Below are 13,400 nucleotides of genomic sequence, written 5' to 3' on the forward strand. Positions count from 1 at the left end.
TTTGTTAATTTTAGTGCGTGGCTGGGCAGGACCTTTCTGTTGCTAAGCAGCTGCCATACGTATGAAGCCATGGGAATGATCTGGGGGGGAAAAAACTTTTAAAATGTGAGCCTAGTTACTGTGTGGTGTGTTTCCTGCAGCGTGTGGATAGGTATTGCTTTCAGGTGACGTTGTGAGCCTTATTCACATGCTAAAGTTTGTATCTGAACTTGCAGCAGTTGTAAAAGCGTGGATGAGTATATGAGAAAAAGAGGAGTGTGACCCTGTTTGATGGAGCTGGTAATACAAAATTACCGACTGAGCTGTCAGGTCCCTGCCCTGAGGGAATTTCCTCAGAAACAAACATTGGCTCCTAGTGAGGAAGCTTTCTGTCGGAGATAAAGCTTCTCTCCTGGGGGACTTCATGATAATATTATCTATGAAGCATATTCTTCCATTGGTAATCCTTTCGTGTTCTGTACAGTTGTTTTTTTGCTTGTCTCTGACAATCTTTAGTGGCTGGTTCATCTCCTATCCCTCTTTTGTGTTGATTATTTTTCTAACTTCCTGTCTCCTGCCACAGAGCAACTTGTGAGCAGGGATGGCAGCTGTTTGAAACTCTTTCTAGAGCTGTGTGTAAATAGTAAATATTCAAATTGATTGTCAGTTATGTAAAATCAGGCTGAATCTCAACAGTGTGGGACAACAGAAGTCGAATTTCTAAGAAAGAAGCAGGGGAAAATGGATCATTTCCCACCTGTCTCATAGTGACATTTTGAGAATTTTTTTGTCGCGCTTCATGCTGAAAAAAAGAATACTGCCGTCGTTTTCTTTAGGATTATCATTCAGAACCATAATGGTATACATTTCAGTTTTGCTGACATTCATATGTCTTCCTTCATGCAAGCCAATTTGATAATATGTAAAGCATCTAGCGTGTTTCAAGAAATCCTTTAAAATTATAAACATTTAATTACAACGTTATTCTAGAAATTATTACCACAAATTCCCCTACTATGATATGAGACAATTAAGTGTACCACTCACTATATAATAAGTAGTAAATGTTTATTTGTAGGTAGCCAAAGGCCTTTACAAAGTAAATTAAACAATGAAACAAAAAAATTATACAATAAAGATAAAATGCAAGATGCCGTATAAATTATGATAAAATACAGTATAATTTCTTCTATTTATTGAGTCATGTGGTGTTCTTTGAAGTAGGGGACAGTCCTCTGAGTGACCACTGTCCACTGTTCAAATTTAACTCTAACAATATTTCTGAATTAGACGATGGCACATTGCCTGGACATAGGAGACTCAGATGATCAGAACATTATGGCCAAAAACGCATGGTCCCTTAACCCACTTTAATACCCTGTTTCAGCCAGGATCAAATTTACCCAGGCTGGGGGTGGGTGGGAACTGTACGCATTACCTTGAAGAGCAGGGACGAAACTGTGCAAATTGATCCATGTAAACAGAAAATGCGGGAGACGTGAAGTTCCTGTTTAGTTTGGCATGCCCTCCACGACCCTGGTGATTGGTCATTTCAAATTGACCAATGAGGACCTGCCCTGCCCCGGGAAATGACCAATCACCAGGGGCGGGGGTGTTGCAAGCTTAACAGGAACTCCGCGTCTCCCGCATTTTCTGTTTTCATGGATGGATTTGCACACAGTTTCATTCCTGCTCTTTCAAGGTAATGCGTACAGTTTTCCCCCAGCCAGGGTAAATTTGATCCTGGCTGAAACGGGGAATAAAGTGGGTTAAGGGACCATGTGTTTTTGGCCTATATAATAAGAGAACATGGGTTGGATACAAATGCTGTTTCCTGCTAAGGGTTTAGCCTTCATCTGGTACAAGCAGACTTCCTCCAGCACAAGAGGTGTGTTTCACAAAGGAAGCCTCCTTGTGCTAGAGCAGTAACCCGCAATGTGGCGCCAATGGGTACCATGGTTCCTGCTGATATTTTTTCATCCATTTTTCATCTTCCTAAACTGAAGATCCAACCTTGGTTTTCCGCAACCTCAGTGGAACAGAAGGTGCTGCCCTTTGTTTTATGGTGTGATTCTTCAAAAGACTAGAAGAGGCATCACCTCTGGGTCTGTAGGAAGTGCCCATTCTGTAATAGCCACTCCCTCCACAGAAGGATGTTTGGTTTAGAACTTCCTAACCTTTTGTGATGGCCCCATAATGTCAGCCATTTTGTGATTCGTCTCATCAGAGATCGGTCTCATCTCTGATGATAGTCATTTTGTGATAATGTCAACAGCTTTCTCAAAATTTTAAAAGTGCTCAAAGGCTCAGTAATATTGGGGACTTCTGCACTAGAGGAAGGCTCCTTGTCCTGGATGAGTTCTTCACCATTAGAGGAACACAATATTTGTTTCCCACCCATTCTCTATTTCTGCAGCAAAATGTGGCCACAGCAACAATAACGATCTGACCTATGGTGTTCTAAAATACTGTTTGCTTCATTTTATAGATCAAAAATAGTGGTTCGGTGAGAATAATCATATTCCTTAAACTCAGAAGTGAGAATCAAAACTGGGCTCTCAAGCATTCACCCATTATAATCTACATATACAGCCTCCTATAAATCCATCATTTCGCATTCCTCTAGGAATTAGCTATGGATTAGATCCAGCCCTTTGACCACCAGAAATGACTGTGCTGCGGATCATGGGATCAGCATGTACAACAGCCACATGGGACAGGAGCTGTAGTCACAAGGGGAATTCGGTGAGACTGGTTGAAAAGCTGGCTGGATCCAACCCTAGTGGTGAAAAAGTGATTGTCAGAGTAAAAACATTATTTATCATAGAATTTGTAGGGTTTTTTTAAAAAAAAAATCCAGTGCGTTTTAGTGAACTACATGTGGGTTTACAATTTTTGCATTTGTATGAGAGCAGAAAAATGTGAAAAAATGTCTCATTATTAAGCTCCCAGAACAATGTCCCAAAGTAAATTAACAGTGCAGTCCTAAACAGAGAGTTACACATTTTTTTAAGTTTGTTAAAGTCATGGGCTTAGAAGGGTGTAACTCTGCTTAGGATGGCTCTGTAAGACTTACAGAGTCTTCCAGTTTTTTATCATCTTGGAATTATGTCCCTGATACTTTCAATTAAAGGTTATAATCTAGAGATTAACTTTTCCCTATAAGCGACACAGCAAATTATATTCACTTTGAATGGCCAATAAGCTGCTACTTTTGCAGCTCCATCCGCACTTTCCTCCCCAAGTGCATTAGAAAGATATTGTAGAGCCCTGTAAGGATTCTCAGTCTCTGTGGCCATTAACACCACAGAAGAAGCTGAACACAAGCCAAAGATTAAACTGGGTTCTTTGGCTGGATATTTTTAATGTATCAAATTTCAATCATAGCTTTCAAACAGGTATATGTTTTTTAAATATACTTTTTGTGCACAACCTAGTTGCTATATGCTTTGTAAATACGGTGATTCAATTTGAAACGGAACAGACAGGAGTCATTATGGGTATTTAGCTTGCCCTTCTTGGGGGAAAAAAGTGTAGGAGCTAATATTTTTAGATGTTTTCCCCTTAAACTTCGTTTTACTTGGTTTTTACTCAAATATCATTATTGTGCACTGATCCATCTTTTATGAAATTCAAGCCCTTGTTGCTTGGTTGACTTCATAAGCATAATACAAAATGTCAGAACAAAAGGAGATGGCCAAGGTCCAAAGAGCTGCTTTAGCTGTGCTTAAAGACTTGACTAAGGCTGCAATCCTGAAGTGGGGGGTGAAGCTCTTTAGGAGCCGGCGTGACCCCACGCCGGCAAGACTGCCCAATTAATCCATGATAAGGGGCACTTACTATGCCAGCCCCGGGACACCACGCCGGGGCTCGGGACTTGGGCGCAGGTGCATTCTGCTGGTAGTGTTCCAGTGGCGCAAGTCCCCACGCCAACATCCTGGGAGGCATTCCCAGATCGTTCCTGGGGGCGGAGCTGCCTTTAGGCAGCTTCCTAACCCCTTTTGCCCCGGGAACGCCCTTTCCCACAGTGGTGTAGCCACGACACCTTTTTTTGTGTCATAGCCCTGTTGATGTCTCTGGGGGCATTTTCCTATTTTTTATTTTTAAAAGGAGTTAAATTTCTTTTCGGTGGCGGGGAAGCCTCTGAGGAGGTGGCATGGCAGCACCACTCCCAGCCGCCATTGGAATGGGCTGCACAACTAGCAAGATGTTTGACCTTCTCTTGTCCACCCCCCCCCCCAACTTGGGAGTTTGGACAGTAATCCCCTAGGTCATATCACAAACCGCTTTTGAAAGTCCTGTCATTTTCAAAAGTAATTTGCCATGTGATACGGGAAGGGGATGCTGCTGTTTGAGAAGCACAAGGCCACAGCCTCCTTGAATGTGTGGCATTAGTTGCCTGGTTCTTTGGATCCCAGTCTGTGCTTGGACCCAGCAGTTATTTCAACTGATAAAAGGAATTTCCATCGGCAATGAGTGACTTCCTTGCCTCCTACTGCAGCCTGAAATGCCCCCTGAAATGCTGGTGTTGTGGGACAGGATATCCCCAGAAATACCAGGAGGGAGTCAGAGGTCTGTCCTGGGAAGGGGATCAGTGAAAATCCCCCTTCCTCATTTTGGCTGCAAAAAAATCCTTCATTGGAGTTAACCCAGTACATATTAAAGGCACATATGTTTTCAATAGTCTGCCAATAATTCATTAAAATATTAGCACTAAATGAAAATCATTCTTCTGCACACTTAGCTTAAAAGGTAATCATAACTGACCCATGAGGAGTGTTCAACAGCTTGAGCTATCCTATGTTTGCACAGAGCAGATATGGGCCGTCAGATGACATGTGTAGTGTATCCTGTTTCACTACTTATGGAATTGACCCCAACAGGTGCACTTCTCCTTCTTTCGACTTTTCCCTTTTTGATTTAATCCTCCTATATCAATTTTTTTTCTTTTGATCCACTCTCAGTTTTTGATGATGAAATTTATGAAACCTGAAAACCCTCCTTCCTTCCCATCCCTTCCCTCTTCCCCATCCTCCTTCCTCATTTTTACTTCAGGAAATCACCAAACGGGATGCAGCGAGTAGGCAGTTAAGCTGTATTCAGCTGCCTGTCGACTCGTCAGTGGTACGTAAGACTTTGGCATGAACCACCCCAAGCTTTGTCTGATAGTTGTCTCTTTCTTTCTCTGTGGTGACCAATCACATCATTGCCACTGTTCTCATCATGGTAGCTGTTTGGTTTTGAATTTGGTGTTGTCACGTTAACCTTGATTTTAAGTCTCTTTTTCTTTGAGAGAATCAGCTCCCTAAACATTATGTTCTAGATTCCTACTTGCTCAGATTGTTCTGTACAAGCTTCTGGTTTTTCCCTAAGAGGGAGCCATTTTATGTGGTTTTTATACACCGGTCCATTAATGGCTTTACCAGTAAGCCCGGGAAACATGCTGTCTCAGATTCCCTCTTGGCTCAAGGATTTTATTTGTGCCAAGGTCACTGGAAATTGCTTGTACTTACCACATTAGTGCAATTTTCTGAGCACTGCTCCTATTATGCTGTTTCCCTACATCACTACCTCCTCAGTTATATTTTATAACTCATGTTAGAGGATTACAAGCTTATTTTCAAGAAAATATGGCCCACACTGCTTTTAAGGTATATGCTCATGATGGATGCATTGCTTACAAGCAGGCCTCAGGTTCCTTGCATGCCAAGCCCAGTTTCATATTAAAGACAGAGAGAGAGAGTCTAGAGAAGCTCATCAAAGACAGAAGGGACCTAAAATCAAGTATGTTTCGTGGATGCTAATGTGTGAAAGCCCTCTGTTTCAGATAGTGTGAATATTAGAATTAAGGCAGCTCTGCATTAATTTCTGGAGTTCAAAAAAACAATGTTCAGGTTCATTTAGATGATCTGGACATGCCACCCCCAATCCATGTGTGAAACTCTCCAATCCAGGATATGTAATATATATCGGGTTAACACTCTCTACAACTTCTCTATAGGTTTATGAAGTGTTGGTACACCTAAATCCTGACAATATACTACAGCCTCTCAAATTTAAAAACAGGATAATGAGACAAACCAGAACTGTCCATTTCAAATGTGACATCCTGCAAATCTATGGCTGTCACCGCGCTAGGCGTTCCCAGCGATGTATTAAGAGTTTGAAACTGTTATAAAAAATACTGTTCGTACTTTGTTTGGCCCCTTTAGCTGTGAAGACATCTTCCAACCATTTTTTTAGCCGTGGCATCCAAAAACCCTTTTAAAGCAATGTTTTTTTATAACATTTTCAAACTCTTAATACATTGCTGGGAATACTAGTGCGGTAACAGCCAAAATCCCTACTTTATACCTATAAAATCGAGTATATCCCAAAACTTGCCTCCCTCGCACCACCCACTCCTGCCATGTCTCTATCCTTTCCCAACCCCCCCTTTCCCATCTATATCAGAAGCACTGGCTTTAATTTCAAATCAAATGCACTTTGTGTTATAGCCCAATTCTGCCTTCCATGCAGACTGGTGTGTCTCCAGTACCTAATGGCATATTTCAGAGTTTTAATGGTTCTACAGGAGGGGGGGGGGATCAAAACTCTATAGTCTCTCATATAATGCCTTTTTCATCCAGAAAGGCAAACGGGGAGTGCGAAAACAGGTAACTGCTATTGTAGCCTGGGTGGGTGATGCTTGCTTTGCAGCTAAACGTAGAGCTTATTATATTAAAGAGAAAGTGCTACTTTGTTCTTTGGCAGGGATGCTTTGTTCTAAAGAAAAGATGGGGTTTGGTGCTTTAGGGCTGGAGGATAAAAATAGTTCCCACGTTTATAGGGTCTTGCTGTATACTAACATATATAGTATTATTTACCAACGATTAAATAAATGTGGAAACACAAAACCAAATTATGAAAAAAACCCACAGCTAATTCCAGTTCTGCAGGTTGAAACATTATATTTGATTAGAGCACTTAACTGATTTAGAAGTAATTATCCAATTTTAACATATTATTTCAAACGAGCATTTAATTAATAAATTTCTGTTATTAATGCTTATTCCCATACATTACGCTTTGACTCCAAACATTTGTGCTGGCATCATTGCTTACAGTGCATTAGCACAGCAGTGGGTATTCTCCCATCTGAAATGCTTATTTGCTGATGTAGCCAGTATATAAATGCACATCTGTACAGGGATTTCTCTCTTTCACTCAGTGCTTTAAAGCCAATTTGGAACTGCAGGAAAGGTTACTTGAAAGAAATTGAGATGAGTAATTTTTCTCTATTCTGTTCTATTCTAGAAGTCTGCTCTGTGCTGCATTCTATTCCTGCCAGGCAGAGCAATCCTGAGTGAGGAGTTAGTTAGGGCACGGCCGGGGATGGCACCACCACACTGCCTCCTGAGAGGTTTCCCATCCTGAAAAAACAAGTAAAAAATGCAATTTTAACGAACCCCCGTGAAACTCCTTCGTTGAATTTCACAGGGCTACACCAGCTATTTAGCAGATGTAAGTAGCCACCTGGAGGGAAGGCAGCATGGTATAGCCCAATCTCGTCAGATCTCGGAAGCTAAACAGGGTCAGCCCTGGTTAGTATTTGGATGGGAGACCACCAAGGAATACCAGGGTTGCTATGCAGAGGAAGGTACTGGCAAACCACCTCTGTTAGTCTCTTGCCATGAAAACCCCATAAGGGGTTGCCATAAGTCGGGTGCAACTTGATGGCACTTTACACACACACACAAGTAGCCACCTGCAAAAGAGGCATTCCCGGGGTGATAGTCAGCTCCACCCCTTTAATGCCCCCATGGATGCCAGTGTGAGCGCTTGCACAGAAAAACACTGCTTGGGAGGCAGCGCCCGAGCCTCACACTACCACATTGCTCCTGGGAGCCCTGTGCCAGTGTCTGTGTCACTTTGGACGGTGCAAGTGGCATGGACACCAGTGCTGGGTGTCCGTATCACTGGCTCCTAAGCAGCTCTGCCCCCCCATTCATGATTGCTCAGTTGTTTTGTTTAAAGTAGGATAATTTCTTTAATGTTCCAGATGCCTGTACATTTTGCTTAGAGTTGCCAACCTCCTGGTGGGGCCTGGAGATCTCCTGGAATTACAAGTAATCTCCAGATGACAAAGTTCAGTTCCCCTGAAGAAAAGGGTTGCTTTGGAGGGTGAACTCTATGGCTTTATACACCACTGAGCTCCCTCACCTCCACAAACCCTGGGCTCCACTCCCCAAATATACAGGAATTTCCAAACCCAGAGTTGGCAACCCTGATTTTGCTGCAGCTTCCAGTTCCCACAATTCATTTGCATCATTTCCTCCTCCATGTTACCAATGTGTATGTCTGCACTGATTTAAAAAAAAAAACTGCAAAAAAGCAGCCTTGAGGTGATAGTATCTGTGATGATTTCAAGGTGCTTCTTGTGCTGTGTTTTACAGATGTAAACATGTGCTCCTGCATATTGATGTAGCAACACAAGAAGAATCTTGGTGCACCCATTAATGTAAATCACATTAAGGTTGCTATTGCAGTGTTTTATCAGCGCAAACTGACAAATCAGTCATTGGTTGGTGGGGGAGATGAGAATGCTGTGGCATTTGCTTTATTCAAGATTCAGAAGTAAAAAGCAAAACAGTGGAGGATTTCTAATGCATCAGTTCCACTTTGGAAACAAGACCAGGTGATTCAAAAACCCCAAATACAGGAAAATTCAGAGGATAATTTTCAGAAACAACCAAGGTTAATCTGATTGTACAAATTAACCCAAGCAAACCGAAATGTTTCCTTGGGATGGCGTGTGTAATCAGATCATCTTGGTCCTGAGCCTTCTAGGATAACACATGAAACTGCCTTAACTGAATCAGACCATTGGTCCATCAAGGTCAGTATTGTCTGCTCAGTCTGGCAATGCCTCTCCAAGGTTTCAGGCAGAGGTCTTTCACATCACCTACTACCTGAGCCTTTTAACTGGAGATACCAGGGATTAGAACCTGGGACCTTCTGCATGCCAAGCAGATGCTCTACCACTGAGCCACGGCCTCTTCCCAGTGTATGGACAACATTGATTTCTAAAGCTTTATAGGACATTGATAAAATATAAAGTGATATTTTGCAGGTAAGATAGCAAATTAGTAATAGTAGGTAATTTATTACTAAATGAGTGATCTTAAATCCATTGTTTAAATGAAGAGATACGTGCAATTTTTTTCAGCAGTGGTGTTATCACTGAGAATTATTTCGCAAGACATTATAGAAAATAGGTGAGGTAATATTTTTTCTATTGGACCAAACTCTGTCAGCATAAGAGATCTGGTGACTGTGAAGAATGGGGTGCTTCTACAGTCTAATTAATAGGCAGTGGTCTACCGTAATAAGAAAATTTACCTTATCCTTACTTGCATTATGCCTCTTATTTTCAGAAAAATGTAGTACAACCTGTACAAACTATTAATGAAATATTTCACTAATTGCAGAGATTAATGGATTAGTACTTCTAGTCCTGTTTTTAATCACTCTCTAAGAGGAAGGCAGTAGTTTCCAGCATTTCTGCTAGCAATGTTTCCACATGAAGCTGGCTTGATTCTGTTCAAGTCTTTCTTAATGGAACAGTCCCTCTTCAGAAGTGTGTTTCTTAAAATCCCACCACTAGGGTCGCCAGGTTCCCCCCTCTCCATCGGCTGGAGGTTTTGGGGGCTGGGGTGATTGCACAGCTGCTCACGTGATGCAATCATGTTGCTTCCCGGAAGTGATGTGATCATTAGGGTTGCCAGCCTCCAGGTGGTAGCTGGAGATCTCCTGCTATTACAACTGATCTCCAGCTGATAGAGATCAGTTCACCTGGAGAAAAATGGCCGCTTTGGCAATTGCACTCTATGGCCCTGAAGTCCCTCCCCTCCCCAAACCCCTCCCTCCTCAGGCTCCACCCCAAAAACCTCCCTCTGGTGGTGAAGAGGGACCTGGCAACCCTAGAGATCATGTCGCACGTGGCTGTGTGCGTGTGCCATCCCCGCTCTTGAGCAGCTGGGTGGATTGACGGGCAATTGCCTGCTGAAACCACCCACCTGGCAACCCTACCCCCCACCCATGATGTTGCGTGATTGCTTGAAGGTCTCTGAATAGGCCTGAGGCCCTGCCAGAAGGACAAAAATTTATTTGTTATTTAGAAAAAAATATATGCCGCCTCTTCAGAAACCTTCTAGAGGTGGCTCATGTGCAAATAATACTTTATTAACAAATTCCTTCTGTTAAGTCCGTGTGGGGAGGACACATGAGGACGAGACGGAGTTCCAACAATAACGCTTTATTGTAGTGAAGTACAGAACTGAGAACTGTACAACCTGGCCCTGCTTAAATGCTCCCCTGGCCCCTGGTGGCTGCTCCCCCCTGATCCGTGATAGGGGGAAAACAACCCCCGGGTCACCAATGGCCTGACCCGGCTTAGGGCCAATGGGATGCGTTGGCTTGGCCAATAGTGCGAGCAGGGTTTAGGAGCCTTCGCTCGGGACTCAAGCCCCTAGGTTTTCCCCTGCTACGATCTTAGCTACTCACATACATTACACCCCTCCCCCCTAAGTCCGAACACTCATGAGCACACAAAGTCTTTCAGGTGGCTGGGTCGTGTTCGTATCCCCTGCAACCTACACGGTGCCCGAACTGGCGTAGCAGGTGCTGGGGCCGCATCTGTGGCAGCGGTCGGTTCGGGTTCGCTTGTTGTGGGAGAACGGTGTCTGACAGTTCTTATTGAGTGCCGGCAGACAGGCGCTCCTCGCTTTGCTCACTTTCCGCTGGCGTGACTTGTTCCAGAACTCTGGGGAAGTCAGGAGCTTCCACAGTAGCGGCGATGTTGGGCGTGTCAGCCGGTCGGCGGCGCAGCTGATCAATGTGTTGCCGGAGGACACGACCCTCGGGGGTGGCAACCCGGTAGGATACCTGGCTGGTTGCGTCTTGAACGGTGGCCGGAATCCAGCCACTTGGAGTAGGAGTCCACGACGATCAGGAACGTCTTGCCCTGGAACGGGCCCGCAAAGTTTATGTGGAGGTAGGACCAGGGTGTGTGGGTGGACTCCCAGTGGTGGGTAGGGGTTCGCGGCAGCTCGGGGCGCGACTCTTGGCATGGCCGGCAACGGCTCACCCACTCCTCTACAGCCGCGTCTATGCCCGGCCACCAAACGTAGCTCCTAGCCAGGGCTTTCATACGCATGATACCCGGGTGGCAGGCATGCAGAGCCTCCAGGACCTTGGTGTGTAGTTTGGCTGGAACCACGACGCAGTTCCCCCAGAACAGACACCCCTTATTAAGTGAGAGTTCGTGCTGTCGCATGGAAAAAGGCTTGAATTTGCCATCCAGCCTGGAGGCAGGCCACCCCTTCCCCACCCAGTTCAGAACGCGGGCGAGGGTGCGGTCCTTTGCAGTGTGAGCCGCAATGTCCGAGGCATGCAGCGGCGGTTCCGGCAGGGTCTTCAGCAGCATGACGTCGTAGGCCGGGGACGGGTCCAGACCAGAGTCCTCGAGCAGCAGGCGGCTGAGAGTGTCCGCATTCGTGATGCTGGATCCAGGGCGATGCAGCAGCCTGAAGTCATAGGCGTTGAGAAAGATCGACCACCGGAGCATGCAGGGGGACAGGATTTGCGGCGTCTGGCGATCCGGCACGAACAGCCCCAAGAGAGGCTTGTGGTCCGTGATGATGGTGAAAGGTCGGCTGTATACGTAGTCGTGGAACTTTTTCACAACGGCCATGACGGCGAGTGCCTCCCGGTCAATCTGCGCGTAGTTCCTCTCCACCGCAGAGAGGGTCCGGGAGTAGAATGCAATCGGGGCCTCCCGACCATCTGGCAGCAGGTGGCTCAGGACCGCTCCGACGCCGTAGGGTGAGGCGTCGCAAGTCACGAGAATGGGAAGTTTCTCATCGAAATGGACGAGCAAGCTGGAGGGAGACAGGAGGGCCTTGGCAGCCTCGAACACCCGTTGTTGCGTCTTGCCCCACAACCACGGGGAGGACTTGTCCAGGAGGCAGTAGAGCGGCTCGGCAACCGACACCTTGTTAGGGAGGAATGCGTGGTAGAAATTCAGCAGGCCGAGGAACAACTGGAGCTCCTGCTTGCCCTGGGGCGGCGGGATGGCCTTGATCTTGTCGGGCGTGGGATGAATTCCTTCCACGTCGATCAAGTAGCCCAGGAACTCTACCTGCGGCAGGCCCAGCTGGCACTTCTCCCGCTTTACCGTCAGCCCGTCGTCCCAGAAACAGCGGAGCACCCGGCGGACGCGCTCCAGGAGCTCGTGATCGGAGCTGGCAGTGATCAAGACGTCGTCGAAGTAAGGGACGACGCCTGGCAAGCCCTTCAGGAGGTCCTCCATGAGATTCTGGAAGATGCCCGGGGCTGTGCTGACCCCAAACTGCAGACGCATCACCCGGAAGGCACCCCGGTGCGTAACGATGGTCTGCGCCTCGGCCGACTCAGGGTCCACAGGCAGCTGTTGGTACGCCTGGGCGAGGTCCAACTTGGCAAACACCCGGCCCCCAGCGAGGGAGGCCAGGAGATGGCTGACAACGGGCACGGGGTAGGCGTGCAGCCGCAGCGCCTTATTAATAGTACATTTGTAGTCCGCACAGATGTGGACGTCCCCGTTGGGCTTGAGCGGCATTACTATCAGGGTCTCCCAGGGGGGTTTGGGGACCGGCACCAGCATGTCCTGCGCGACGAGACGGTCAAGCTCCGTGTCGATCCAGTCCTTGAGAGCAAAGGGGACCCGGCGTGGCTTGAGGCGGATGGGTGCTGCGGCGGGGTCGACGTGCAGTCGAACAGGCGGCCCCTTGTAGCAGCCCAGTAGGCCCTTCCAGACGTCCTCGAACTCCGACCAAATGTCGTCGAGGGCGGTCCGGCTGATGCGGTGGATGCCGCCGATGTGGAGGCCGAGAGCCGGAAACCAGTCGAGACCCAGGAGACTTGCACGAGGACCTTTGAGGCCGAACACGAAGCGGTCGCACAGCCGGTCGTTGAGGTCTGGGAACTCGCAGGAACGGGCGGCAGTTCGGAGCGCAGTGCTATATCCAGCGGTGGACTCCCCTGGTCCCGCAGGTGAAACGCCAAGCGGTGGGTGGCCCGAGTCAGTTGGGGGTTGAAATGGTTCCCCAGCGCTGCCATGATCGCAGGAAATGGCGTCACACTCAGTTCAGCGGGGGCCAGCAGGGACTGAGCGAGCTCAAAGATCCGAGGCCCGCACAGGCTGAGGAAGGTGGAGCGCTTCTTTCCCACGTCAGTAATGTCGTTGGCGTCCACAGGCTAAGGAAGGTGGAGCGCTTCTTTCCCACGTCAGTAATGTTGTTGGCGTCCAGGTAGAAGGCCACTCAGTTCTCGTAGCTCTTCCAGGCGCCAGCGTTGGCGGGGTCGAATTCTTCCAGTGAACCCCGGGGAAGCCATTTCAG

At 46.8% G+C, this 13,400-nt stretch overlaps 1 protein-coding gene across 5 annotated transcripts in view; it reads left to right on the top strand.

The window, feature by feature from the left end:
- Positions 1-13,400, top strand: part of CACNA1G (calcium voltage-gated channel subunit alpha1 G) — a 234,858-nt gene that overhangs the window by 103,779 nt on the left and 117,679 nt on the right. For all 5 annotated transcript variants that reach the window (XM_056867108.1, XM_056867110.1, XM_056867111.1 and 2 more), the window contains exon 13: positions 5,035-5,103. In XM_056867108.1, the coding sequence (XP_056723086.1) occupies positions 5,035-5,103 (69 nt within the window). The remainder of the gene's footprint in view (positions 1-5,034; positions 5,104-13,400) is intronic.

This window comes from Euleptes europaea, chromosome 1 (assembly GCF_029931775.1).
Source record: "Euleptes europaea isolate rEulEur1 chromosome 1, rEulEur1.hap1, whole genome shotgun sequence".
NCBI classification, from domain to species: Eukaryota; Metazoa; Chordata; class Lepidosauria; order Squamata; family Sphaerodactylidae; genus Euleptes; species Euleptes europaea.